Source organism: Homarus americanus, unplaced genomic scaffold (assembly GCF_018991925.1).
Source record: "Homarus americanus isolate GMGI-L3 unplaced genomic scaffold, GMGI_Hamer_2.0 scaffold20465, whole genome shotgun sequence".
Classification (NCBI taxonomy): Eukaryota; Metazoa; Arthropoda; class Malacostraca; order Decapoda; family Nephropidae; genus Homarus; species Homarus americanus.
Window position 1 is genome coordinate 2,969,438 of NW_024756914.1, and position 26,953 is coordinate 2,996,390.

At 39.0% G+C, this 26,953-nt stretch overlaps 1 protein-coding gene across 1 annotated transcript in view; it reads left to right on the forward strand.

Annotated features, from left to right (window-relative positions):
* LOC121857273 (serine-rich adhesin for platelets-like) overlaps nt 1-26,953 on the forward strand; it is a 151,086-nt gene that overhangs the window by 104,014 nt on the left and 20,119 nt on the right. The window contains exons 9-17 of the mRNA XM_042353265.1: nt 13,526-13,614; nt 18,376-18,439; nt 19,483-19,634; nt 22,400-22,518; nt 23,557-23,629; nt 23,767-24,036; nt 25,091-25,237; nt 26,305-26,496; nt 26,687-26,899. Coding sequence (XP_042209199.1) covers nt 13,526-13,614; nt 18,376-18,439; nt 19,483-19,634; nt 22,400-22,518; nt 23,557-23,629; nt 23,767-24,036; nt 25,091-25,237; nt 26,305-26,496; nt 26,687-26,899 — 1,319 coding nt within the window. The remainder of the gene's footprint in view (nt 1-13,525; nt 13,615-18,375; nt 18,440-19,482; nt 19,635-22,399; nt 22,519-23,556; nt 23,630-23,766; nt 24,037-25,090; nt 25,238-26,304; nt 26,497-26,686; nt 26,900-26,953) is intronic.

The window sequence follows — 26,953 nt, forward strand, 5'->3', positions numbered from 1 at the left end:
CAGTCGAAAATTACCCCAGGGGCAATTCATGTGTAGTCTTGAAATCCAAGGGGACGAATTTGAGGCGACAAATCACTATTTTTACCGAGGATTCTGCAGCCAGTGAGAGCGTCCGAGCGTGGATCTCCTCCTCTTTTCCGCTCACTCATCTTGTGGATTTACAAGGCGTAAATATTATCCTCAGCAGCTTGTCGGCAAGTCAGGGGAAAAAGTAATAATTCTCGTCACCATCCGTATTACGTACAGTTGAGACTTGTAGTTAACAAACTTCTATTAGGTATATCTTGACAGCGTATACATAAGTACTAACAGAGGAGTTTTATTTCCCCCAAACGAATAATTAAGAAACAACTTGATTACAGTAATCTTGAATATTTAGCCCCGAGAGTTCACATTTTTGCAACAGCTGGCAAGGTACAGTTTAATGGAATGTAAACAGAAGGTGGTGTGCATGTCTCTCTCGTCGACTACCAACACTCCTAACCTGTACTTGGCCGTATGGGATTTATGAACCCGGAAATATTAAACCCAGGGAGGCGTCATTTCTTTTAGCACCTCCTTCATTGTGGACGAAGAGGGTCGTGTTTTACGGGTCCTGATCACCTTCCGTTTCCTCCCCTCAAAATTCATGGTGGACAATTTACCCTGCTGTTACGTTAGGTACAGGTGTGCAGTGTACCTGTTCAGCAGCCAGAGGTACAAATTAGAGAAAAGTAATCAGCTTAATAAACAAACCAAATAATCAAATCCTAGCCTCCCGACTCGGTCCTTAACTCTGCACGGATTATATAAAATAGATTCAGATAATACAGATAAGATTTAGGTATGTTTATGAGACAGGTAGACAGTGTGTATGGAGGGAAATTTCAGTAGTCATACGTGTACAGTGGATAGTGATGAATGGCTTGACAAGAGGGACTTATCCCGGTCTAAAATTAACATGAAGGAATAACTACAGTGTCTGATAATAATAATAATAATAATAATAATAATAATAATAATAATAATAATAATAATAATATTAAATTGGTATCACTATAGACCCATTGTGTTTCATGTGGGAGTTTACAGTAAGACAAATGGCCATGTTTATCTTTATATTTACCTTAGTGTATTCTTCCTATTCTTTATGTTGCAGATGTCAGTAGGAAAATAAATTATTCTTTAGACCGTTACTGCAAATAATTCTTACTGAAAATGACTTTATATTTTTTAAGTTACTCTAGAAATAAGAATTTTCATATGTTGCAGTAGAGTTCAAGACCACCAACTAGTTGAGGAAATAAAATGCTTACAATGTAGTGAACCGCCTGAATGATGTGTACATTACTGTGCAATTACCGTAATTTGACTCGTTTATGGTAAAAAAGACCCAGCGTGACGCTTTGGACAAACTGGTTAAACCTTTGGGCGCTCCACACAACCACATCCTTAAACACAAGTTATTATGGAGCCGCAACTTACAATTTATTGAAATGAACTTACTTAAACATGTTGCGGGCCCGTGGTAGAGTGTGATATACGGTAATGTGCTGAGTAACGCACAAATCAGTGTGCTGAGGACGTTGTGTTACCTTGTAGATGGTATTCGTCAACCAACTCTCTCAGCTGCAGCTTTTCATTCATCTCGAACTCCTGCTCACTAGCTTACAGGGACGAAAGGAGTCCTTAAAATACCTCCAACGATTATTTTTTGCCCGTCAAGAAGTAAGCTGAGAGGTAATTGTCCCAGGTGCAATTTTCATGTAATGGCGATGAGACCAATATATCAAAGGGGGCGGTGACGACACTTCTTCGTGTCATGATGCTGTTAGTTGCATCCAGGATGTGGTCTCGTGGTCGTCAAGTGAGTTGTGGGTGGGTTGGTGGGCGGCTAGTTTGATGGAAGAGTGACTTGGTGGGTTGGTGGGCGGCTAGTAGGATGAAGAGTGATTTGGTGGGTTAGTAAGGTTTTGATTGTGATTAAAATTGGATATTTTTGTTGTGGTTGACTGATGGGTTGATAAGACTAAATCTATTTGTGTTGATGGAATCGAACTTGAATATTCATGCTAAAAACAGCGTAGTTAGCAAGGTAAAGTTAGGTGGATAAACTGTGTATCACCTCGCAATAATATAAAGTTAAAAGAATATATAAAGAAATAATAGAGTTACTAAAAAGAGAAAAGGAAATTCATCTTTGTCCACGCAATTTAAGATTTATAAATCAAGCTGTGAAAGTTTGAATATGAGAGACAATAAGCACGTCTGAAAGTTACGGTGAGACACTGGAAACTTCATCTATCACACCCATGACGGTCACTTACTGCTGTTGATAGCCGAGTTTACGACCTAATCTTATTATGATCAGAGACTTTGATGTTCTAGTGTATATTATATTACTACTTTATATCCTCATGAATATAAAGTTCCCAATTCAACTCGATTCGTCGCTTGATTGATGGCGGTGTATTTTTCCGCGTAACCAGGCGTGTTTTCCAGGACCTGTTTGTTGCTCGGTCTTGCCCTGTGATTTGATGTTACACGCCGACAGATTTGTGACTGACTAATTTATCGTCGACGGTGAGATTTCCTTTAGGAGATGAACTAGAACTAAAGATACGAGATTGTAAAGTCACAGTGAAGGATCGTGTCAAGACCTTCAAGACAAGAAGCTGCCGCCGAGGTGTGTGTGTGAAGATGGCGCCAAATGTTCTCAAGATTACTTTTTTGTATTCAATTGGAGAGTAAGCATGATGACAGCTTCCTCGCGTCTGGAAAGTGAGACAATATGCATCTTGGAGGGAAAATTTGTGAAAAAGAATAGAAATTGAGTTAGGATAAATGTAAGACTGAATTACTGTCAGTGTGAGAATAGCTTCTTGTAGAAGCAAGGGTTACGACCGTGACTGCTTTGGAAGCTTGGCTAAAGAGTGTAGATCACACTCCTTTTGACAAGTTATCTGGTAAATCAGGAATTAATACTATTAATACATGTAAATTATACCAGAAACATTGAAGACCTGCCCTAGAAAACACCTCATAATAATAATAATTCAAGGGCCACAAATTACGTAACTAAAGTTTTTAGCTCGTTTAATAAACTTTAAAACTTTAAATAATTGAAACATATAAACTGAGAACGTCATTATCTAGTAACGCGGTAACAATTATTTGGAAAGCAATTTTACCTTTTGAAGTTGGTCACTGACAAGGTATTCAAGAAACTGACGATTAGTTATTGCTCTACATTATAATTTATGTAGGTGTGTTTATTAGAGTTTGTCAAAATCATTTTCAGGGGTACAAATTTAGTCTGGTATTTCTACATAAAATTTGCATTAATTTTCGTATAAGGTGGGAACGTGGTTCGTCGCCTTGCAGTCAAATTAGATTTTATCGCGAAGGTGAGTTGGGAGAGCCTGAGGAGAGTCAAAAATGATGTAGTAGGCAATGCAATAGAAATTTAAATGTTCGTTAGGTCTTAAAGCGCACCTCAGTCCACCGGCAGGATATTACTGTGTGGAAGAGAAGTGAAGCAGGGTGTGCTCAGTAGCAGGAGCAAACTCGACTATAAATCAGGATGGCAAGCAAGCTGCTGCTCCTGCTGCTGCCGTTGGTGTTGTCCCCGAACAAAAAGAGACCAAATTACCCGCGCGCGTTGGTCGTGTGTTGGCAGTGTTGCTCTCTTGGGGACCTCTCATTTAAACCCGGCTCCTTCGCTCCAGACATTTTTTATTTTTTTCACAGACAGGTGCACTGTGAATAGAAGTTGATTAACAGCCGTTCATAATATTTTTATATTGGGCAGCTTCTTTTTATAGCGATTAATAGCAGTCTTCAAATTGATGCTTTAGAATTTGACACAGCCCATTGACCTTCGGGGGCATCGACGGCTGCAATGGTGGCAACAGCGTTTCTTTCCAGGGGAGTGTAAACAAAGCTCACAACAGCGGGTGTAGGATCGTTTAAAAGTTTAATTCATCGTTAAAAATGAAACAGCTAGACGGTCTCCAGACCCTTTGTGGTTGAGTCGACGAGGAACTATTTTTGTTCTGCCCTTTTTATGTCTCGGTTCTTTTAGTTTCGATTCAGATTTCTTGGAAGACGTTTATTCAAGGTGCGCCTCCTTCTGAGCTCCCTGGAGAAGCCCTTGTACAACACAGGGAGCTCTTGATGGCAGTTAGTGGCTTAAAGATTTAGCATTGGTCAGTATAGCATATTACCTCTTAGATTTGGGCTTGCTTGTGATTTTCCGTGTTAAAGCCAGATTGTACAGAATTAGTAATTTGGAATAACATTGAAATGCGAGTGTTATTCTTTAGCTGTTGAAAAAATCTGGCCCTTTTTTCACATCCTTTATCTTGTTGAAGGTCACGGTCACGCACTGTAGCCTCACAACACAATATCCTGCTACTGGTAGTTCTCTCCACAACGCTTACTAACGCAATCACGGGGCTATATAAAATATTCACGATTGTCCCTAAGACATTTGAGATGATAACCGGTCAAGAAAAAGGTATAGTGACGTCAGCATTAATGTATATCCCACACGGTCTAAGGCTTCGTCTCAGTAGGCCAAACTATACCTGATTAACCAATACGTGATTTTTGTAATAAAGAATCTCAGTTCCTTACAAAGCTCATTTCTAACTACTACTTGATTAGATACGAGACATGAACAGGATGGACTAAGAAATAAATAATAAACTCAAAAAGAAGTCAAATGAAATCCACACCCAGCAGAATTTGACCATTTCTTCACCGACTGATAAATGGAGATCTATTAGTAACAATAAAATAAACGCCCTGTCGTCCCACCCAGTCTATTATGGCGCGAGGTAAGACACGGATCTTTATACAGACAGAGTGGGAGGAGGATTATGTTCCCTGGTTATATTTGCCATCGTTGTTTTACTTCTGCACATCACTTGATAACCATGAATGAAGATCCCAGCACGAGTTTCGGTCAACAAGAGTGAAGTATTTCAAGTCGTCCGTTACCAAATGTGTGCTGGCTCTGTTTACTGGGGTTCGCTTTCACGGAGTCGGGTTTAAGCTAACGAGTCCTAGCCACGCTGAGGAACACAATGTTTTAATCTCTCTCTCTCTCTCTGGGTCGATGACGTTATCGGTTATCGCATGAGGGAACCTATTCTGAGGGCTGGTTACCGTACTCAGTGTGTGTGTGTGTTTGTGGGTTTTAGTATCGCATCTCGAGTGCTGACTTGTATGAGAGACGTTTCTGTAACCATTGAACAAAAGAACTGGCATTTGTTTATCATCATCAGTCTCTGCAGTGATCATGAAACATATTGCAAAGATCTCTATGTGAAACTGTTAAAGTGCATCTTAATAAATAACCTCTTTACGACAAGACAGTATTCCTATGTATATGAACGACAGAAGTTGACAAGAGGAGCGACACATTGATACTTTAGTTACTCCCTTAACAGCTAAGATTGACTTTAATGATAGGACCCACAGAACCTGCCTTCACTCCTTCCTAGACCAAGATAAACCTTCTTAAACAGGTCTCACTTGTCAAATTAGTCGCGCGTAAGGTAGCTGCGAAGCCGAGCTATAAACATGATATTGATACTGGAATTAAACTTTGCATAAACTAGGATATTTAGCTTCGAATATATTATTTTTACCCCAGGCATCACTACAGAATATATTATATACGGCGCACCAAAATAACTTGAGTAAAACTTGAATGTAATTGTGTGTGTGTTAGGTTAAGCGGTGTCAGCTGGTCTGTGTGTTGGCTTTGGAGTCTCTGCCTGGTTTTGTGATGTTAAGGTTATATACGATTCTGAAATAATTACCAAGAAGGGAGGGAATGTTTATGAACTTACCTGGTTACAAACACAGGTAGTTCAATGGAGTTTCTTGTAGAACCTGTGAGGGAAGATGTCACGTTAACCTCAAATACTCTCAAGTCTCAAATTCTCATGTCATATTTTACATCCGGGGAATAATTTTGTTTTTTTACTATTTTTTTATACGTTAGGGATCTGCATGTAGTTGATTATAAGTATTTTGTATTGACACCGAATGTAAATCAGCTGTGGTAGTCACGAACTAACATTTGTGGTCAATATTATACCATTACCTGGAGGATGTCGTGTCCACCAAGTTTCCACACCATCTACAACCACAAACCTGAAGCATAGTTTGATCAATCTAAATTCATGATAAGGATAAAAATTCACTCCGTTCCTTCAGCAGAAGTCATATATAATTTCAGGTCTACTTTTTTCTACTTTTTTCCAAACTATAATTACCGTTCTATAATTCTTTATATAACTATTTTACAACCATTTAAGGAATCCATTTATTAGTGTCTAGAGATGGCGTGAAATAGAGTGAAGTCAAGAGAGAGATTATGACTAATTACTAGTGTATTGCCCGTGATTACACCTTTCTCATTACCTGCTGCTGCCTGTTACCTGCCCTAGTGTTACCTACCGCAGAGAGCCCCGGTAATCATCCCTCAGCATCAAATTCCTCAGGTAGGAACCCTCCAAGACTGGCCCATGGGTGTGTGGTGTTGTACGGTCGACTATCATTTACCAATAACCCAACATTATCGTCCTTAACAACTACTTTTGGAAAATCAGTTACTGCCCCCAGCCCCCCCCCCTCCCCCTCTCTAACTCGGCTAATTATGATGCATTTGTGTAATTCAGGGGTGAGCGGAGGAGTGTAAGTAATTAAGTCGGGTTGTAAAGGAGGGATGATCTGACCGGGCTCAAATGGTAGTCATTACGAGCCCCAAAGAACCATAAACGCGGTAGAAAGCTCATATTGTATTCGGATGTGGGCACAAACATGGCTCAAAATATTAGGCACAAGGAAATCGATTCGGGAGGCAGAACGCAGTATCGACACACCTTGTTCATGTTCTCCAGAGGAAACCTCGTAAGAAAAACGTCCATAACATTATATATCGAACTTGCAAGCATTTAGGTATCGTTATATAATGTGGTGTAGTGAAAATTATGTTAATCTTTGTACAATATTGATATTATAGTTTAAGCGCTGTGGACTTGATGAACGTAAGGTGACACGAACACCTCTTGTCGTGAAGGTCCAGTGTAAAGATTTGATTGAAAGTGGAATGGCCTGTGGGTAGGTTAGGTTAGTTGCTGTTGAAGAAAGGTATTGTTATTATCTCTCTCTCTCTCTCTCTCTCTCTCTCTCTCTCTCTCTCTCTCTCTCTCTCTCTCTCTCTCTCTCTCTCTCCTTTTCCTCACAGCCCAGAAGCTATCCCAATCACGGCTCTTTGGTGTTTCCATGTTCCTGCTGCGCTTTAACCAAGTGTTCATCTGCAATTTGTCGTAATTTGCGCGAAATTTATGGTGCATTACGTTCTTAACAATTCCACCATTACAACCCTTGATTTTGAGCTATTTTCATGCCACAGCGAGTAGACAGGATAGAGACGGAGGGAGGGTGGGTAGTGGACGATTGGAATGGTTAGGGATAGTAGGGAGGGAGAGGGGGTAGGTGAGGTGGGTGGGGTGGGTGGGAGAGGTAATCACAGTATTAAGGTGGTCGGATTTACAGAATTGTCCCTTAATAACTACACTTTTGATAGCCGGAGCCTGCTGATGAGTGGATAATTATGAAAGATGTTAATGGAGATAATAGATAACAGTGTGATATAACCGAGCAATTTCAAGTTACGGCCGTCTGGTAATGGGTGTTGGGGTTCCATGGCTGTCTCACCACGGGGAATATTTGAGTATTGTAAACACTGGAAATCATCAAATTTTACGAGTATTATAAAAGTTTAATTGGCCGCTGTATGGTTGATGATGCATCGTTACGAGATGTGAACATAATAGAATTAAAACAGGTTGTTGAGCTGGTATTTGGTAATGAACAGAGCGAGCTGGTGATCAGTCAGTGTCCCTCGCGTAGGCACTTCTCACACATCCAGCAGACTCCAGGCACATCCCACACACCCAGTAGACTCATGGCACACCCCGCACACCCAGTAGACTCATGGCACACCCCGCACACCCAGCAGACTCATGGCACACCCACACACCCAGCAGACTCATGGACACACCCCACACACCCAGTAGACTCATGGCACACCCACACACCAGTAGACTCATGGCACACCCCACACCCAGTAGACTCATGGCACACACCCTCATGCACACCCACACACCCAGTAGACACACACCCAGTAGACTCATGGCACACTCAATACCCGACATACCCTTGGCATACTTCAGACATTCCCGGCATACTTCAGGCATATCTTTTGCAGACTCCAGGCGGAATCTAGCACACTTTAGACAGATCCTCGGCATAATTCATACAGATCCCAGGATACTTGAGACACATCCCATCACACTTCAGTATACCCAGGCATACTTAACACAGAACCTCACATACATAAAGTAGATACCCGACATACCCAAGTATACTCAGACCCCGGTATATTCCTAACAAATCCTCAGCATACTTAGGCATATTCCAAACAGATCCCCAGCATACCCACGGCATATTCCCACATACTTTCAACAAAATCTCAGCATGCTATAAATAATTATTATCAACATACCTAAGCATACTCCTCTCAGACTCCCTACCTCCACACACAGCATACTCAAGCCTCCTCTTCCTCATTCCAACACCCGAGTCACATAATAAAATTAACGCATCGTTTAATTTATAAAACCGACACTGGAAGCAACTGTCTCTAGTTCACTCCCTCATCCCCAGCTCCCAAGAAGGTCTACACCCCTACCCACTACCACCCCCACACCCCAGGCCACTACCATCCCCACACCCCAGGCCACTACCACCCCCACACCCCAGGCCACTACCACCCCCACACTCCAGGCCACTACCACCCCTAAACCCTGAAAACGGTCCCATAATCTTAAGAGGATCAGGGTTATAGAACTGACTGAATAAAGGTTCCAATCAGGTCTTTATCGCCTTTTGATTTGTGATAAGCCACCCACCTCTACCCCTCTCACCGCCCCTCTCATGTAGGAGCTTGACCCCTCTCACCGTCACCTCTCCTGTGGGATCTTGACTCCTCTCACCGCCCCTCTCCTGTAGGATCTTCCCTCCAAGAAGATTTACCCTCTCTCACCTCCCTCCCACTCTCCTCCTCTCATTTTCCTTCATCCCTCTCTTCACCCCCTTTCCCTATCTCTGTTCCTTTCTCCCTATCACCATCTAGTCTCCTCTCATCTCATTTCCCTCTTCACCTTCTCATCTTCTCACTCCCTCTCCCTATCAGTCCCTCTCCTCTTGTCTATCTCACTCTCCTTCTCTCTCCCTCCCCATCGTAGGGAATGTTAATCAATGGTTGTTGGAGAGGGAGAGAGGCTACCCCTCACCCCTCCTTACCCCTCCTTACCCCTCACCCACTCACCCCCTCACCCCCTCACCCCAGGACACTCAGGAAATGGCTCATATTATGGCAATTAGGCCTTTCATTGTCTTTATTTTAGGGTATGGTTTAAGGGCCCTGTTTTGTAGGACATTTAAGTGACTTTAATTGTATCCTGGTTTTAAGGGGAGTTAATGAGTCATTTTTTTTATTATTTTTTATTTATGTTTTAGGTTATTTTTAGTTTGTCTCGTTTAAGGTCTTGTTATTTTTTTGTTTTAAGGTACTTTTGTTTTAAGGTACTTTTGTTTTAAGGTACTTTTGTTTTAAGGTACTTTTGTTTTAAGGTACTTTTGTTTTAAGGTACTTTTGTTTTGGCCTCGTTTATGGTATAATATTTTTTATTTTGTTTTTTAGTTTATTGGATTTTATATATTATTTATTTTATTTTGAAGATTTTTTTTTCTTGTCTCCTTTTATAGTTGGTTTATATATTGTGTTTTCCGCTCCTCTTCCATCCTCCCTCCCTTGTTTTTTACTCTCCCTCTTTCTCTCTCTTATATCTCCCCTACTTCTTCCTCCTCCTCTTCTTTCCCCCTCCATCTTCTACCTATTTCCTACCTACTCTCTACTCTATCATCTCCTTTTCTGCTTCACCTCCCTTTCTCTCCCTCCATCCAGTTTTCCTCCCCTTCTATCTGCCTTGTCTACTTGTTTCCTCCTCCACTCTCTCTACCTTCTCCCTCTTCTCTTTCCATCCCTCCCTTCGTCTCCTCCTCCTCCCCCCCCTCTCCTTCCCCTCCCCCCTCTCCTTCCCCTCCCTCCCTGTCCTATCCTGAGGCTGGTGGCTGCCCGAGACCCGTAATGGCGAGATTGCCCTCCAGATTAGCCAAGTTCCCGACAGATGGCGCGTTATTGTAGCCATTCTCGCTAAAGGTTGCGTGTATTGGCGGGTTTTGATTCGACTTCTCAGTTTTCACGTCTTTATCTTGTAAGTAGTCGTTGACAGAGTTAATAACGCGTAATAGTATATTTTTATCATGCAAGACATTTATAATCTGAGGAGTGGTGACGATGAGTGTTGGAGTAGTGGTTGTTGAAGACTGGAACATACGCCGTTGATCTTGAGGTCGGTTTTGGGCGAATTACGGACTCATCATCGCCTCAGTTTTCGCGTTTTTATTTTGTAAGTAGTCGTTCAGGAGGTCGTTGATGACAGGAAATTGTATGTTTTTATCATGCACGAAGTAAACTGAGACATGATCGGGATAATTATTGTATTTGTGGTTGTTATAAGTTATGGTATGGTCTATATTATTGTTTTAATATATTTATTTATTTGAATACACAAATACCATAGTTTTTACTCACTAACTGTAAATATTGGTTATTACCTCGAACCAAAATCAGCAGAGAAAGTGATTTTTTTTAAGTGTCCGTGTGAGAGAATGCAAACATTTTGTAGCTCTTCAAGCAACATTTATAAAAAGCAACAAAAACACTCGGTAACTGAAAGAATTACTATATATACGTAACGACTAGACAGATAGGTAGATATTAAAACACCCAGTAAACTAGTTCACATTGACACAGTGTTCGAAGAATCTTGAACGAGACTATACAATAGATCTTTTCTCGGAAGAGGCATAGGGTGGTTAGGGCAACAGGTAACACATCCCGATACGAGATAATTGTGGTAGGATTGGTCACGTAGGATACCAAAGAGGTCCTTCATTATCGACAGGTGGGAGATGAACTGTTGGAAAGACCGTAGTGGTGAGGAGGCCAGACGTGTCGACTCAGAGATCACGTTTACAGCTTTATGGATGTTACTCCTTCAAGTTATACCTTCCATTTTAATACAGACTACAATACAATTTATAATAGATTTGATTTTAGTATGAATATAATACAGTTGTTATTAAATTTATTATAGCATATATATTCGTTGTTTACCATGAATTCAAGTCAACTAAACCCGAGAAATAACTGTACAGGTAGTGTATTAGGCAGGTGGTATTATCGTATATATTCCTTTATCCTCCCATATATTGTATGCTCTTGAACTTGACACAATATTCTAATACCTTTACTTTAAGACTCCAAGTAATGATAATTATTTGTCGTTGTGGTGCGCCGTTATGTGATTAAGAACTTCCCATGTCAGGGTCTGAGTGACCAGGTGACCTGTGATGCCACTAATTATCCCTCAAGGCTCTCCCGCCACAGGTGAAACAATTATCTCACTCACTCACTCACTCACTCACTCACTCACTCACATCTTCCCTTTATTTTTAAAATTTATCATCCCTGGGATTACCTGCCTCTATTACACCTCCATCTACACTACAGTTAAGATTTTATTCATATGATGGTATTTATGTAAGAAAGCAGATTATAATGTGGCAGGGGAAGGAGGTGATAATATGGGTAATAAAGGAAGATGGCAAGTGGGGAGCAAATTACGTCACTTGTACACACCCGCGGGACCTCATGTTTCACCCATCACGGTTTCCTCTCCAGGGGCTCAACTCACACTACGAGAGGAGGGTACACTCTTCCTGTGTGTGTGTTAGAGACAAATTTCCAGGAGCGATAAACATTTCTCATTAAACGTTATTCACCGCAGTATACACTTAATGAGACACACCAATACTTCTCAGAGTGGCTCACCCAACCAATACCCTCAGGCACAAACAACTGTCAACAAGTATGGCAACAATATCAACAATCTTGTGAGAGTTTACCAATGCCTGTGTCGTGAGGTGTACTGTAGTATTAGACAGTGTAATTACCTCATATATTAACACTATAATCAGTAATTCATTCTTGCTTATTTGGACATTCAGGCATTTGCATACTTAACATTTATATAATTCCAGCGATAATTTCCTGTTGAATGAATACCTTAAGGGAAAAGATAACTGTATAACATTAATTCCCTCAGGTTATATATAATTATAGATGATAATACTTAATATCCCAGGGAAAACCTCCTGAATACAAATGATACTGATAAACACCACTTGAACAAACGATAATATTTTAGCCTTAGAAATCTCAGCTTGGTAAGATAATGAGAGAATTCTTATGTTCTTAAAATACAGTATGTGGTTAATACCGTTATCGTAGAAGAGGTTGTTACTCTGTGTGTGTGTGTCAGTTCGGTTTAATAGTTATAGTATAAGGATTAATTTAACCCATGGTCGCTCTTCATAAAATGTTTGTTACGTCGTCATCCGATTTACTCTGATGTTTGAGAAATCCTTGAAGAACTTGCAGCTGTTCGTAAGACAAGAAAGATGATGACTCGTGCGTGTTCTTACAGGTTCATATAAACACAATTGTACACGACTGAATATTACGACTCGTCATTTACTTTCTTAAACACACGTATCCGCTTTTACAGGATAACTTGTATTTGTTGGAGTCCGAAAACATCTTATAATTCCTTAATTGTTATGAAACGATAGCCAAGTATGCAGTTTGGACGTAATAACAATACCTGCGTGAGGCAACAGTTTTCGTAAGCTAGGGAGGGAGAGACGGATGAGGCCCTTTACCTTGGAAAATGAAGAAAGAAAATGTAACCAGAAGAGCTTCCAGAAGGCTTCATCTCGGAGGGTGGTGACTGCTAGTGGAAGGTACAACACCCCAAGCGTAACCTACTGCTAACATGCGCACTGTTTCAATTCAATTCAATCAGCCACAACCCGTGTGATAAGTTCAGCCTGGTTGTACCGATGATTCTGACATGTGTATTCTACCCTCCTGGAGCCCCACACAAACTTGCCTACTTTATACCATATACCTAGGTGTCTCTCCTAGTTGGCAGTACATGTCTACATTTACCGAGGTAACACGTAAAGTATTATTAATACTTATATCCACTGTAGTCTGTACGAAATATCTCACTGTGTTTCTCGCAAAGAAAGTAAGATTCCTATTTGACAAGAAAACCCGTGGTGTATTAATTTTGGAGACACCAAGGTTATTTTGTCATTTTTTGAATGAGCGTCTCCGGGCAGTATTCACACTATTGGTAATGTTCATCTCTATATACAGCATATCAATTTAAAGTAGATGAACAGGGCATATGTTTAGATTACTACTGTAATATATATTTTTAGGTTACTGTAATATATTTTTAATTATATGCCTTTTGTCTTCCCACAGGGCGAGGACAACATAGAGTACTTCCTGGGCCTCACACCATCTGGAGTTATTGTACTCCGGAACAAAGCCAAGGTCGGCAACTACTTCTGGTGAGTACCCCTTCCATGCCGCCTTACCACACAGACGTGAGTGTCTTCAGGTGTTTATGGATTGGTGGGATTTGGATAATGAATATAATGAGAATTTCATTTTGAACATGAATGGTAATATTATTCTTATTTGTGTGCTCTTTATCTACTAGTAATTTTCAAAGAATTTGAATATATCTTAATTTTGTTTCCTCTTTTGATTCTGAGTCTTACGCCTATATATTTTTTTAACATTACCCTACAATACTGAACACAATCCATGATCTGTATCGTACGGCACAAACCGAATTTATTTATTTATTTATTTATTTATATTGTTTAGTCACCAGTGTTAGTGCTGGAGGAAACCTGTGATGTTTGGTGGGTCACGCCCTTTTCGTGTGACGTTGTCCACTGTCTGAGGGGGGTCCTGTGGCAAAATGGCGTATACTCGGTTTTCTCTTGATTGTTTTAGGGGTTTTATGGTACCATTTGGTGATACAAAACAACTTGGATAGACTTTCTTACCAGCGGTCATTCGGACGCTGCGTACGGGCCAATCGGACTAGCGGAATGCCATATTCAATTAAAGTATGGCAGCATACGTATCAAAATGACCATCTTGACCTCAGTTATACAATAGTGTATCCGCTACCCATCCTAGAGAAGTAATTTCCTGTCAAAATGGCAGAAAGAACATTTACCACGACATATAACCTCTCGTGGCTATTACACAAGAGAAACTTGTTTGTGAGGTTTCTTAAGCATGAGCTATTATTTTAAGCTCACCTGCACGAAGTGTGAAGAGCATGTGTCTTCTCACAGTGGCCGTTACCGTTAAAAACTATTACCCTGATTTACGTATGCTTTCTGCTCACTTATATTTAAATGAGCTTTACTGGATTGATTTTTATATGTTAAATTTAACTATTCTGTACAGCAGTCGAGCTACGTTACCTCCACACGGCACTGGTTATTATATTCTGTGTACATATTCTATGACCTGGTGATAATCTTGGAGAGAGCGAACCAACATGAAGATACAACGATTATGCATGGACTATAAAATTTAATATGAAAGTGAGTACAGATAAACTAAATTCATTTTTGATACTTCTCCGAGTGCTCCGAGAATTGAGAATCGCAATTCCGTGATAATCGAAATTTTATCTTTTTTCATAGATTTCCATGTAACTCCATTATTTACGGAAAACTTATTTATTAAAGTTTCATTATAACGTATACATTCATAGATTTTACTTTTCACCTGTAGTTTTACCAGTATATAAATTATAAAAACTATGCTCAAACATGGCGTGTGTATTAACATGCAAGCAGCACATATACAGTAGTGTCAGAACACTCGAGAGTGGTAGTATAGCTCACAATTTCCTGAATGATATATATAATTATGGCTCGCTTTATTAACACACTCTGTGGACTTTGGGTGGTTATATACAGCTTAGCCCCATTAACACGTAATAGTGACATCAAGTAAGAGAACACTAAAATTGCCTTTGAGTGTCCAACTTGAAACTCGATACCATCCTGTGTTCGTTAATTTCTGTCACTCACGTTTGTCGTGAAGTGAGGGTGCCCGTGAAGTCGGCCCCTGGTGACTTCGGCCCATTGATCTCGGCCCAGTTAATACCATTGGTGACCTCGGCCTACATCCTATTACCGAAATGGGCCGAGAGCACCACTGTAACTGGGCCAAGATCACTGGGCCGAGGTCATCAGAGGCCGGCTTCATCTGTACCCGTGGAGTGAGACACAGCTCATTGAAAAAGGATGAACATTTATTTTGTGAATACAGCCTCATAACAGCTCCTTAATCCATTTTGTTTTGTGGTTATTCCCTCAAATGGCTTCTTAGTTTTGTGGCTATAATAGCTGTTTTATAATCCACTTTCCTTTGAGGAAATAAACTAAAACTGTCCTGTTCATAAAACAATAGTACCGGTCTATCACCCTCATCTACTTCTTTAACCTGTTGTCGAATTTCCTTGTTTTGTACTTTATTTACTGTCTAAATATTTCTTTGTTTTTTATCTTTCTGATACCTTATACCAGTTACTCAAAAACATTTTTTTATTTATCAGGGTTTTCAGGGGGGTTTTTATGCGTGTTTCTTAAAGCCTTAACAGTTTTCAATGCAAGTTTATTGAATCACTGCCATAGGTCTAAAGTCAGGCTCAGAAACAAGTTTATTCTTTCTCCCTTTGTTGTCCGTTTATCATTCTCTGTCCGTATTTCACCATCACATGTGATCAATTTCGTAAGACCGTTGTTGTTTTGATGACGTCCCCTCGATATCATATTACGGAGCAATATTAATGTTATTAGTATTTATTCCTCGGATTTTAATCCCTTGAGCATGAATTAGTCCCCTAACTAGGCTAGGGAATTGATCATTGCGTTAAAAAAGTTAGTACATTGTATTCAAGGGTTATATCATTGTACGTAAGGGTATGTCAATGTATGTAAAATTAGTCTTTATAAATAGGCGAACATTTTACCTCCATTTAGTAGTTATTTTACAAATATAATTAAGGCGTATACATAAATTATGTATGTTGCCTAGCTAATATAATGTATATGTGCATAATAAGGGCTTTCTTTGGATTAAAAATTGATATAATGGAAAAAAAAACCACATCATGTGTGAAATAGGAGTGGACCTCACACAACCTAACCAAATTTTAACTTATCCTAATCTAATCTAATCTAATCAATCTAACCTTATTTACCTTTCCTAACATCGTAATTAAACTTAACCAAACCAATATAATAGGCTTCCTAATAATCCTGAAATCCATTTATTCTTATAAATATTTGCTAATAATCTATAACGTAAAATTTATTTTGCAAAAATTTACTAAACTTCCATTATGTGTACTTTTTGTTATTAAAATTTCTACGACAAACATTAATTTCTTCATTATAACCATGTTCTAAATTATTATTATTATTATTATTATTATTATTATTATTATTATTAAAATTATTATTATTATTATTATTATTAAAATTATTATTATTATTATTATTATTATTATTATTATTATTATTATTATTATTATTATTGACACCAACCGAATCGAATTTTATCTTTGTAATCAGACAATTATTCTAAGACATTTTTCTTCTATGACGTTTCCCTCGCAAATAACATGTATTAGTAGTAGTATTCTTAGCCATTTAATTAAAGTGATAATCGATTGGTCTCTTTGATCCTACTACGGTAACACCTTTAAACTCATTCAGTCATTTAATTCCCGTATTTAAACTCATTCATTAAAGTTTATTTACATCCATTTTCTATGTTGCGATAAAAGAAAATGGAACTATTACATGGGAGGACTTCTTTACTTTTTATTAATGCTGTAAACAGTATAAGGTATAGCTGTTATTTTAGTTAAGTTTTCATTGTACTCTATTTTATTTTATCCTCTTCGCCACTGATCAGCCTGTAAACCTTTTTAAGTTGTTAGCCGCTTGAAAGGTCAGTTACGTTTCTGTTAAGACACCGTGGGCATGTACTGGTTACTGTCTGACTCTCTTCTTACGCGCTGTTGGCAACTAGCAACGTATTCAACTTTTTATTGTTTTTTTTTTACTTTTATCCTCTTCACCACTGATAGGCTCATTAGCCGCTTAGGCGATCGGTCACATCTTTTTTACGCATTGTTGGCACATACTGGGCATGCATTGGCTCTTGAATGTATCTGAACCTGCTTCAGTGCTTGTCAAGTCTGGTCTTGAAAGAGCTCACGCCCGATGCCGTCACAACACTCTAACAGATTGTTCCAAGAGTTCACAACTCCCACTCCGAAAAAGTTACCCCTCACAGTTTTCTGGGCTTGCAGCTTCTTCAACTTTGAGCTGTGACCCCTTGTGGGGCGAGCGTCCGCCAGCTCTAGGCAAGGTCACTCGACTGAGTAGTGCCCCCTGAGATGTTTATACACCTCAATTGGGTCACCCCTTGCTCGTCTCTAGTATAAGCTTGGCAATTTCAGGCACTCTAATCTCTCAGGGTAGCTGAGGTGCCGTAGTGAAGGCACCAGTCTGGTGGCCCGCCTTTGGACATTTCAAATCAACTGACAGTCCCTAGCATATCTCGGGGACCAGACGGGGTGACAGTACACCAGACGGGGAAGCACTTCACTCTTGAATATCGTTACGAGGGACGGACCGTCTAGATATCTGAATGACCTTCTTAAAGACCTAATAATTTAGTTGCCTGATTCACCTTCTTCTCGCAATGGCCCAAGAATGTCAGCTCATATTCAACATACACCCAGGTCCTTGTCACATTCAGTCTCAATTAATACAGTTTCTTCATCCCGTTGGGACATATGATATGCCTCCTTATGGGTGGTCCGCCTCAGGTACACTTCATTACACTTCGTGACATTGAATTTTAGCAGCCATTTCTTCGACCGTTCTTGAAGCTCAAATATAAGGTTAAGTTATTGTGGTCTTTTTATATTAGTGCAACGTTCTATCTAATCTAACCTAACCTAATCAGAGGGGCTCCGCCTCCCTGGACCCCCTAATTAGGTTAGGTTAGGTTTGGTTTGGTTTGGTTTGGTTTGTTTTTGGTGATTTTCTATGTTTCTTTTACACATATTTCTAATACCCAAAGAAAGAACGGTGCACTACTATTAATTAACCGTTATTGTGATCAGGGATTAAGATACCAATGTATCATACCCAGTGGGTTGTTTTGTCGTAATGAAGGATTTAAATAACAACTAACCTATGGTGTTGTTTTTCCAGGCCAAGAATATCAAAGGTGTACTTCCGTGGTCGGTTCTTCATGCTCCGTGTGAGGGACAAGAATGTAAGTACTGAATTTATTTAAGTTTGCTGGCCGGTTGGTAGACTGGTGTTCATTCATATACTGTTAAGTGAGTAATGCTTGGTTATTTTTATTTATTGGAATGGTTTATTTCCTAAGTGATTGTATCTATGGAATAAAAGTTGTACTTCTACTTTAGTTGTATTGATGGTTTCTACCTGTATATACTGCACAGTACTTTACTGTACTATATTGTTAATCTTATAGTTTGTGTGTGTATGTGAGTATGTACAATATGGTATGTATGCTGTGTGTGTGTGTGTAGTAATAATAATAATAATAATAAACGGTTTATTAATAGAGTTGCAGCCGGTGGCTGTAAATATACAGACTTACATTTGATTTAGACAATGATATAATATGCATTGAATACATCTACAGGGCTGTACAGCACATAAATCAGTTGTTTATTATTTTAACAATAGATGGGATGGTGCTATTCTTATATCTATCGGTGCGGGCTCTTATGGTTGAATTTTGTTGTAGTGGCAGACTGCGCGAGGTGGGTGGGGGGCTGCCGGTGGCAGGAGGTGGCGATGACGAGGGTGGTGCATTAGTTGGCTGCCAAACATTTCCAGTGTTTGGTGGTGGAGGTCACTGAGGGATGGCATTTCCAGGGTGGAGTGAGCATTGATGTAGCCGGAGTATTCTGCGCCGAGCATTATTCTGTAGGCCCTTTTCTGTACCTTCTCTAGCCGGCGTTGTTGGGTGGAGTTAAGAGAAGATGACCAGGCTGGTGACACATACTTTAGTTTGGGTAGAATAAAGGCGTTGTAGATAGTCCTCAGCTCTGGCGTGGGTGTCCCAAGTGACCTAAGTCGTCGTAGCATGTAGAGACGGTACGAGGCTGCCTTGACTGTGTTATTTACATGGGCCTTCCAGTCCAGTTTGTTGTGTGTCAGTTTCACATATTCATTCTCTCCATGTTCCTGTCCCTCTATCCTGTCATCTTCCCTGCCTTCTTCTCTTTTTGATTCCTTTCCCCTCGCTTTATCCTTTACTAACCACTGCATCCTCTTCCACAGAACTCTGAAAACACTTATGGGTTTGAGACCCCAAGTAAGGCAGCCTGCAAGCACCTGTGGCAGTGTTGTGTGGAGCATCATGCCTTCTTCAGGCTGACGCAGGCCTCAGGCAACTCTCCAGCTGCCATCTTCTCCCTCGGCTCCAAGTTCAGGTACAGGTACGATCCATTGAGTTAAGAGAGGCCCAGCAATCGTGTATAGAGCTGGAGAGAACCAGCTTCTAGAGTTATAGAGCTTCAAGGAGTGGTTACTATGTGGGGTGAAAGCCTGTGAGTACATGGCTCTTCTGATAGTGAATATTTAGAGAAAATCTGTGCATGAATAAATACAAGTATTCTAGGTGTTTCTGGTAATGGTGGAGGAGACGGCTAACACCAGAAGCAGTTGTTCGATTTCATTCAGTTTTTCCAAAGAGGTTGTTTGGATGATAGTGAGTAATAAAAATTATACGATAATACACAGAACCTAATAGAAACTAGCCTAACTTCTTAATTGGACCATCCAGCTTGTTCAGGTGATTTATTACTGTATTGAAAATAGAGAAAAAAATTACAATTAAAAAAATTAAATTAAAGCAAAAAGTTATTGTATCATTTTCATTTCCTCCTCTATCATCCAAACAACATTTGTGGAAAATATGAACAAAATCGAACAACTTCTGGTGTAAGCCGTCTCCTCCACTATTAGCATTTTTGTATACTTTTGTTTACAGTGGTCCCTCGGTTAACGAGCACAATCCGTTCCAGCAGGTTGCTCGTTAACCGAAAAATTCGTTAACCGAAACCATTGTTTCAATGGGTTTTTGGGTAATTGGTTCCAGCTCACCGAAAATTGCCTAAATTCAACAAAAAAGGTAGAAAAGTACACTTACTTTGAGGTGTGTATGTAGAAGGCTCCTGGATGATGATGATGATGATGATGATGGTAATTAGAATGGGGGAGGAGGACAAGGGAGAAGAGAAGGTATTGGGGTGGAAGAGAAGTCACCCCATGGTGCCATTTCACCCATAAAATTTAGTTCTCTTGGTGTAATTCAAGATTATTTGCTTTAAATCAACACTGCACTGCATTATATATTGTCAATATGTAAAATAAATTTCAAAATGACCAGTAATTTGCTTGGAAACACAGAAAAAAAGCGTTTAGTTGAAGAGAGTCTCAAGCAAGATGTTACCTCCACTGAAAAGACAGAGACTGGCGCCTGTTTGGTGTGTTGCCAGGTTGGATGAAACGCATGAAACTAGTTTCCTTACCTTCAATTATGTTCAATAATTGCTAAAATGACTAAAAAATTTAATATTAAATTTTAAAATTATTGAATAGTATAAACTTCTTGATATTTACTAAAATAGTAAGGAATTTAAGCCCTAAAACCGATTACTGTATTGGTGGACTAATACTACAGCTGGTGGACTGCCAAATGCAAGCAAAAACATGTTGAGGTCGGCTCGTAATAAACTCGTTAATCGAGGGATTGCTAGTTAACCGAAGTTAAGAATCTTATGGAAGGTAACTCGTTAACCGAAATCTTGTTAACCGAAGCGCTCGTTAACCGAGGGATCACTGTATTTGATATCACCGTGGATGCATGACTGAGAAATAAAGTGTATGAGTATGTATGTTCTTTAAATGCACTTAACTTGCATGTTAGATTAGTGCTGCACTGTACAGTATAGATAAAATTTTACTAACATTAAAAGAGATTCCAAAAATGTTTATTTGCCACTGTTGTACAGAATCACATTGTAAGATCTTTCTGTCGCACATCTTTGTGTGGACCTTACTACAGGTACTGATTAAATTTGAACAATTTGCAAATGACTGTTGTCATATACAGTATATATCACTGTTCATAGCATGAAATTCAGCTCTTGTGGTTATTAAATTCAAATACAGTAAGTCCTCGCTTAATGTCATGGTTACGTTCCTGAAAACGCGACGTTATAAGAAACAACGTTAAGCGAATCAATTTTCTCCATAAGAAATAGATAAAATACAGGAGTTACGTTCCTGAGCCTCCCTTTGCCTCGTGAAATACATTACATATACAGTACAGAAATTCAATGGCATTTTTATAGAAAATAGTATATATATATATATATATATATATATATATATATATATATATATATATATATATATATATATATATATATATATATATATATATATATATATATATATATATATATATATATATATATATATATATATATATATATATATATATAATATATATATACTGTATATAAAACTAAATCATTTTGTATTGTACTCACTGATGGGCGGAGGTGGTGGAGCGAGTGTGTGGTGGGTAGTGAAGTGGAGGAGGCGGATGGCAGGAGGGGAGGAGGAGGATGGAGAGGGTGGGGGAGGAGGAGGGCGGGAGCGGAGAATGGTGGTGAGTCACTGAGACTCTGCAGTTGCCTCCTCCTCCCAAGAGAGCTTAGCACGGCAAGACGAGAGAGGGTGATGTACCATAAAAAGTATTCCGTGACGACGTAAAAACGACATTAAATAGAGTTGTCGGGACGTTATCCGAATTATTGGTATCTAAAGAGTAGTTACGTTGTACCAAAACAACGTTAATTGAGGCAACGTTATATGAGGACTTACTGTATGTTAACTCAGTAATATGTAAGACTCCCCTTTGTATCGCTAACCACCTTAGTCATACATTATTGCAATTCAAATTAAACTATTTTCCATTTTTACTTTTTATACAGAATTATCAAATACATGTACCCTATAAATTATTTTAATTTCACCTAATTAGCTACATATTTAAGGTTCACTTTTAAACAGACTAATAAGAAAGAATATGTTGAAATTTATGGTTCCTGTGTGTATGCTGTGATCAGTACTTGACGTGATCAGTTTCAGCAGTATCTTTTGTTCAACATAGTTGTTATTACAGTGGAAGGACAGAAAAGGAAGCAGTTCAAGATGCTAAACTAGGATCACGAACTCAGCCGGAGTTTACTAGGCTTCCCAGCAGGAGGTACCAGCGGCGTATTGTAGAAGGCGCACAGGACAGTAAGTTTTTGTTTGTTTTCAAGTTAAACAAGTGTAATATGCAATTGTCGAGTGCAGAACTGTACTGAGTTTAAAATTTTCTCATTGTCTTAGAGTTTTGGTAAATGTGCTTCAAGGACTAAATAAGTGACCGTATTACAGGAGGGAAACTGATACTGTACTTTAAAGTTATAAAACAGGAAATTGTAATTATTTATGATCATCAGTTGCAGAGTTATACTTAGCTGAGAGTAACCTTTTTAGGCTGTACTTTAAGTTAAAAATGGAAAGATTAAAAGATGTTTAGAGAATGAAATTATTAATTCATTCTCGAAGTAAATTTTTCCATTCTAGTGTTTACATTTTAAGGTTTAAATTGCATTGTGTGTAGATTTTATTACTAGTTTTAGAGGTTGAATAGTAGTAAACATTGAAGCCTCTACTTTGTGTGACCAGTATGTAACAGTACAATGTGCTTCCTTGTGAAGATTACGCTGACAACTCCTCTGTTTTTAGCATGGGATATAAAACCTGTACATATGTACTATTATTTTTTTCTTATTGCTAATAAATATTGTTTTATCGTATGCTTAACACGACCCCTCCTCTTACCCGTGCTTTCATCCAGAGGCTTTCCGTTGTTGGATAATAACTAAAGGCAAGTCTTTGAATTACTACTTTTTCACTAATACAGATAAGTCAATCAGTGTCATGCACACACAGGTTCAAGGAGGAGAAGTATGATGAATGTCAAAAAATTCTCATAAATCATGTGTACAAATCATACTTTTGCATGTACGACAGAACAGCCTAGTCTTAAGTATCTATTGAAGATTAAGATGTTAATGAAACTTCTTTCAGTACAGGTAATGGAGTACTATAGTACTGTACACTATATAATATTATAATCTGAGGTATTCAAGAAGTATTTGAACAGTATTTCACCTGAACTTTTACTTTTATTTCTTTAATACAGTATACAGTGGAAGAAACAACATGATGATATACAGTAAATTTAAAATGTTATAAATTATTGATGGATACAATGACTTTCCACAGCCCCCCGTGTAGAGGATATAGAAGTCAAGCCTGAGACACGCAACACAGTCCAGCTTCCCACACCTGTTTCTACGTGAGTCTTCTGTCAACATTCACTCGGAAAATCATTACTAAATATAAGAACATGCTTTCAAATTATTAACCATTTGTGTATAATGCTGTCATAATAGTTGTCTTAGTAAGATCATTATGCCTTTTATCTGTTTACAGGGTCTCACACATGTATCGCAGCACTTCCATGACATTAGCACCTCGCAGTGATTCCCCACGCAGCACTCGGTCTGCACCCTACCCAGCTGGTGTCACAACTTCTGGAGGCACAGCTACCCTTCTAGGAGGTAGAAAAGGGGATCACAGAACTAGAGGAGAATCCCCTAGATCTGTTCACTCTGCTGCCCCGGCCACACACAACTATGCAGTGTCTAGACGGACTTCCAGTGTTGACAGCCAATCTTCCGTTGACTCTCGGGGTCACCGCAGGTTAGTTTTGCCCTGAAATTTGAAAGATATACAATTTAGAAGAGACTTTAGTAAATATGGCTATTCTCCTAATAATATAATTAATGAAGGTTAATTTGGAGATTTGGTCTAACAGATGAACATACCTGTAGTTTAGCAATTTGTTAGTTGGTATGATGCTTCCAGTACTATTGTCACTTACTGTATGTCATGACTTGGCCATTAATTGAGTTTTTTCTTTAATTTTATGTTTTGGACTTCTATGGCTGCCATAGTATGCTAAGGTTTTGTTATACTGTACTGTACTGTATTTATTTCATCCTTTTTGCCACTTGTCAATTTAATAACCAGTTTAGCAGTGGGTCAGTTCTCCATTACATACACTGTTGCACTGGACTAGTTGCAGCTCACATTTGGTGCCATCACAACTGATTCTGTACTGATGCCTTCTTTAACTTGAGGTTATAACCTGTAGTGGGTTAGCCATCTGTGCACTCCAGATACAGTATATTCATTTTCTCAGTAATACCCTGAGGTGCTTATAAACATCTGTTAAATCACCCCTTTCCCATCTATAATATAAACTAGGCAATTGAAGGTTTGATACGCTCTCTTGGTACATACATAAGGTGTCATATCAGCAAGAATAGGTTTATTGGCCTAAGAATTTCTAACTGGACTCCTGGTATGGTATGTCTGTCTATCTGTTAAATTTAAATTTCCAAACCCTAACTTGAGTTTCCATATAGTATAGCAATGAACTTGACACTAAATAGGGTACCTTGACTGTAAGGATAGGAAGGTTCCCAGTGGTACAGTATTAGGTGTTCTGGGTCACAGGTCAGGGTAATTGTTGCTAAACCAGAATTTTGGTTTGAATCATAACGATACTCTCCATGCACTAGTGAACTTGATATTGTGTAGTTACCTTACTCCTAAATAGAGGAAGGCCCTATTGACTATCAGGTTAATGTGGGTATTATAATTACTTTCTTTTTACATGATTTATATTTGTCATTTCCTTAATTGAATTTTTAAATCTGTAATCAGTAATAATTCTTTTAATATGGTATAGGCACAGGAGGAGTCGTGGGCGATCATCAGACGGAGAGAGTGAGGCCAGCAGTAAATGCTCTTCTCGTGGACATCGTCGTCATCGCCATCGTCATCAATCTGATGATTCAGACCATCATCGTCACCGCCATCGCCGTCGGAGGCACAAGTAACTTAAATTTCTTGCATATAATGCTTCAGCATAAACTCTCACACTTTCATTCTTGAATCCTTTTTCTTCTTAATGCAGAGTTGCTGGAAATATGCAAATATGACCACACTTTTTGCATTCTGTATATTTTCTTTCATCCATTCTTAATGCAATTAGAATTCTGTTTTATATGGCACTCCCCTTCCTTAACCAGGCCCGAGATCTGCTTTACCCCTGTTGCTTTTCACAAGGATGCAGAATGTTCATCCCCAAAAGATCTATTGACACTGCTTTCTACTCATTCACACATGTTGTTGCTTCGTTGATCTCTTTTCGTCTTCTGTCAAATAGGTTCTTCATTCTATCCTTCCATTTCTTCTTGGTCCTCCCCTATACCTCCCTCCCATCATCATCTCTCAACTAGACTCTCTTTTTATTAATCAACGCTTCTCATTCTCTCAATATGCACAAATCACCTAAGTGTTAAGATCTCTATCTAACGTTTCATTTGCTTCCATGTAATTGCAATATTAGGTTGATTACTAGGTACATACTGTACTGAATGAAGATTTCTATACTTGGATATACAGTACTGTCAGTACAGTACTGTATAGATATTTCTGTGATCGGGCAATCCCCATGGGGCCAGTGCTAGTGCAGGAAGAAGCCAGAGTACTCTGTAGTGTACTGCATTTGTATTTTGTATTACTGTACGTATATTATTACAAGTTGAGAGGTGTACATACCTGTATATTGGAAAATTAAATCACTAAAAATCTTGAGAATCACATGTCATATGTCAGTGAATGGATAAGGCAAGTTTGAGCCTTTTATTAAACTGCTAAATTGTTAATTGAACTTTTTTGTAATAGCAAACACAGATTCTAGTCTAAAGGTAAATACTGTACAGTATATTCAAACTATGACAAAGTACTTTTAAGGTGAAAAGTTCCTGGTGATACTTTCCTTCATTAAAAGTGGAAGCAAAGGGAAATACTTAAAAAATACTATTTCTCTTAAATCACACATTCATTCCTTTTACTAACCAAATTCCTTGTCAATAATGCCACTTACGACAATTACAGGTCAGGTGGTACCATGGTGAATAGTGATACCCAATGGGTACAGGTGCAGGCAGGTGAGGCACAAGTCAGGGGCAGCACAGCCACCGTACGTGACCTGTCTCATAAGAGTGGATACCAACCCTCGGGTATTGACACAGAGGCTGACTCTCATCACCACCAACACTCCAACAAAAAGCGACATAGGAAACACAGGTATGGCTGATATGTAAAATCCTGTTCCTCGTCTTACTTTCGATACTTGAATCTTTCCTTTTCCTTTGTCATGAGGATTGTATGAGTTTAACAAAAAAGCTTAAAAATAATATATACTGTACCTAACTACATAAAAAGTATGAGTAATGTACATGGATGCAAGATAACACAAGAGCTACACCCTCGCCAGGTCTCGGTCTCGGTCTCCCTCTGAAGCCAAAAATACTCGACTGCCAGATGAACTTCGACGTCACTTGGAGTTTGACCTTCAGAAGACACAGGGTTTAACAGAGGCAGAGTTGAGGGAGATACCTTACACTAAGATAGAGACTGCCAAGACCATTAAGATAAAGTATACCTCCCCAAAGACTAAACGACACAAAAGTCCGCGACGCTCTAAAAGGTAAGTGGGTGTTTACACTGATATCTGTAGTGTTTTATGAATCTAAAATAGTAA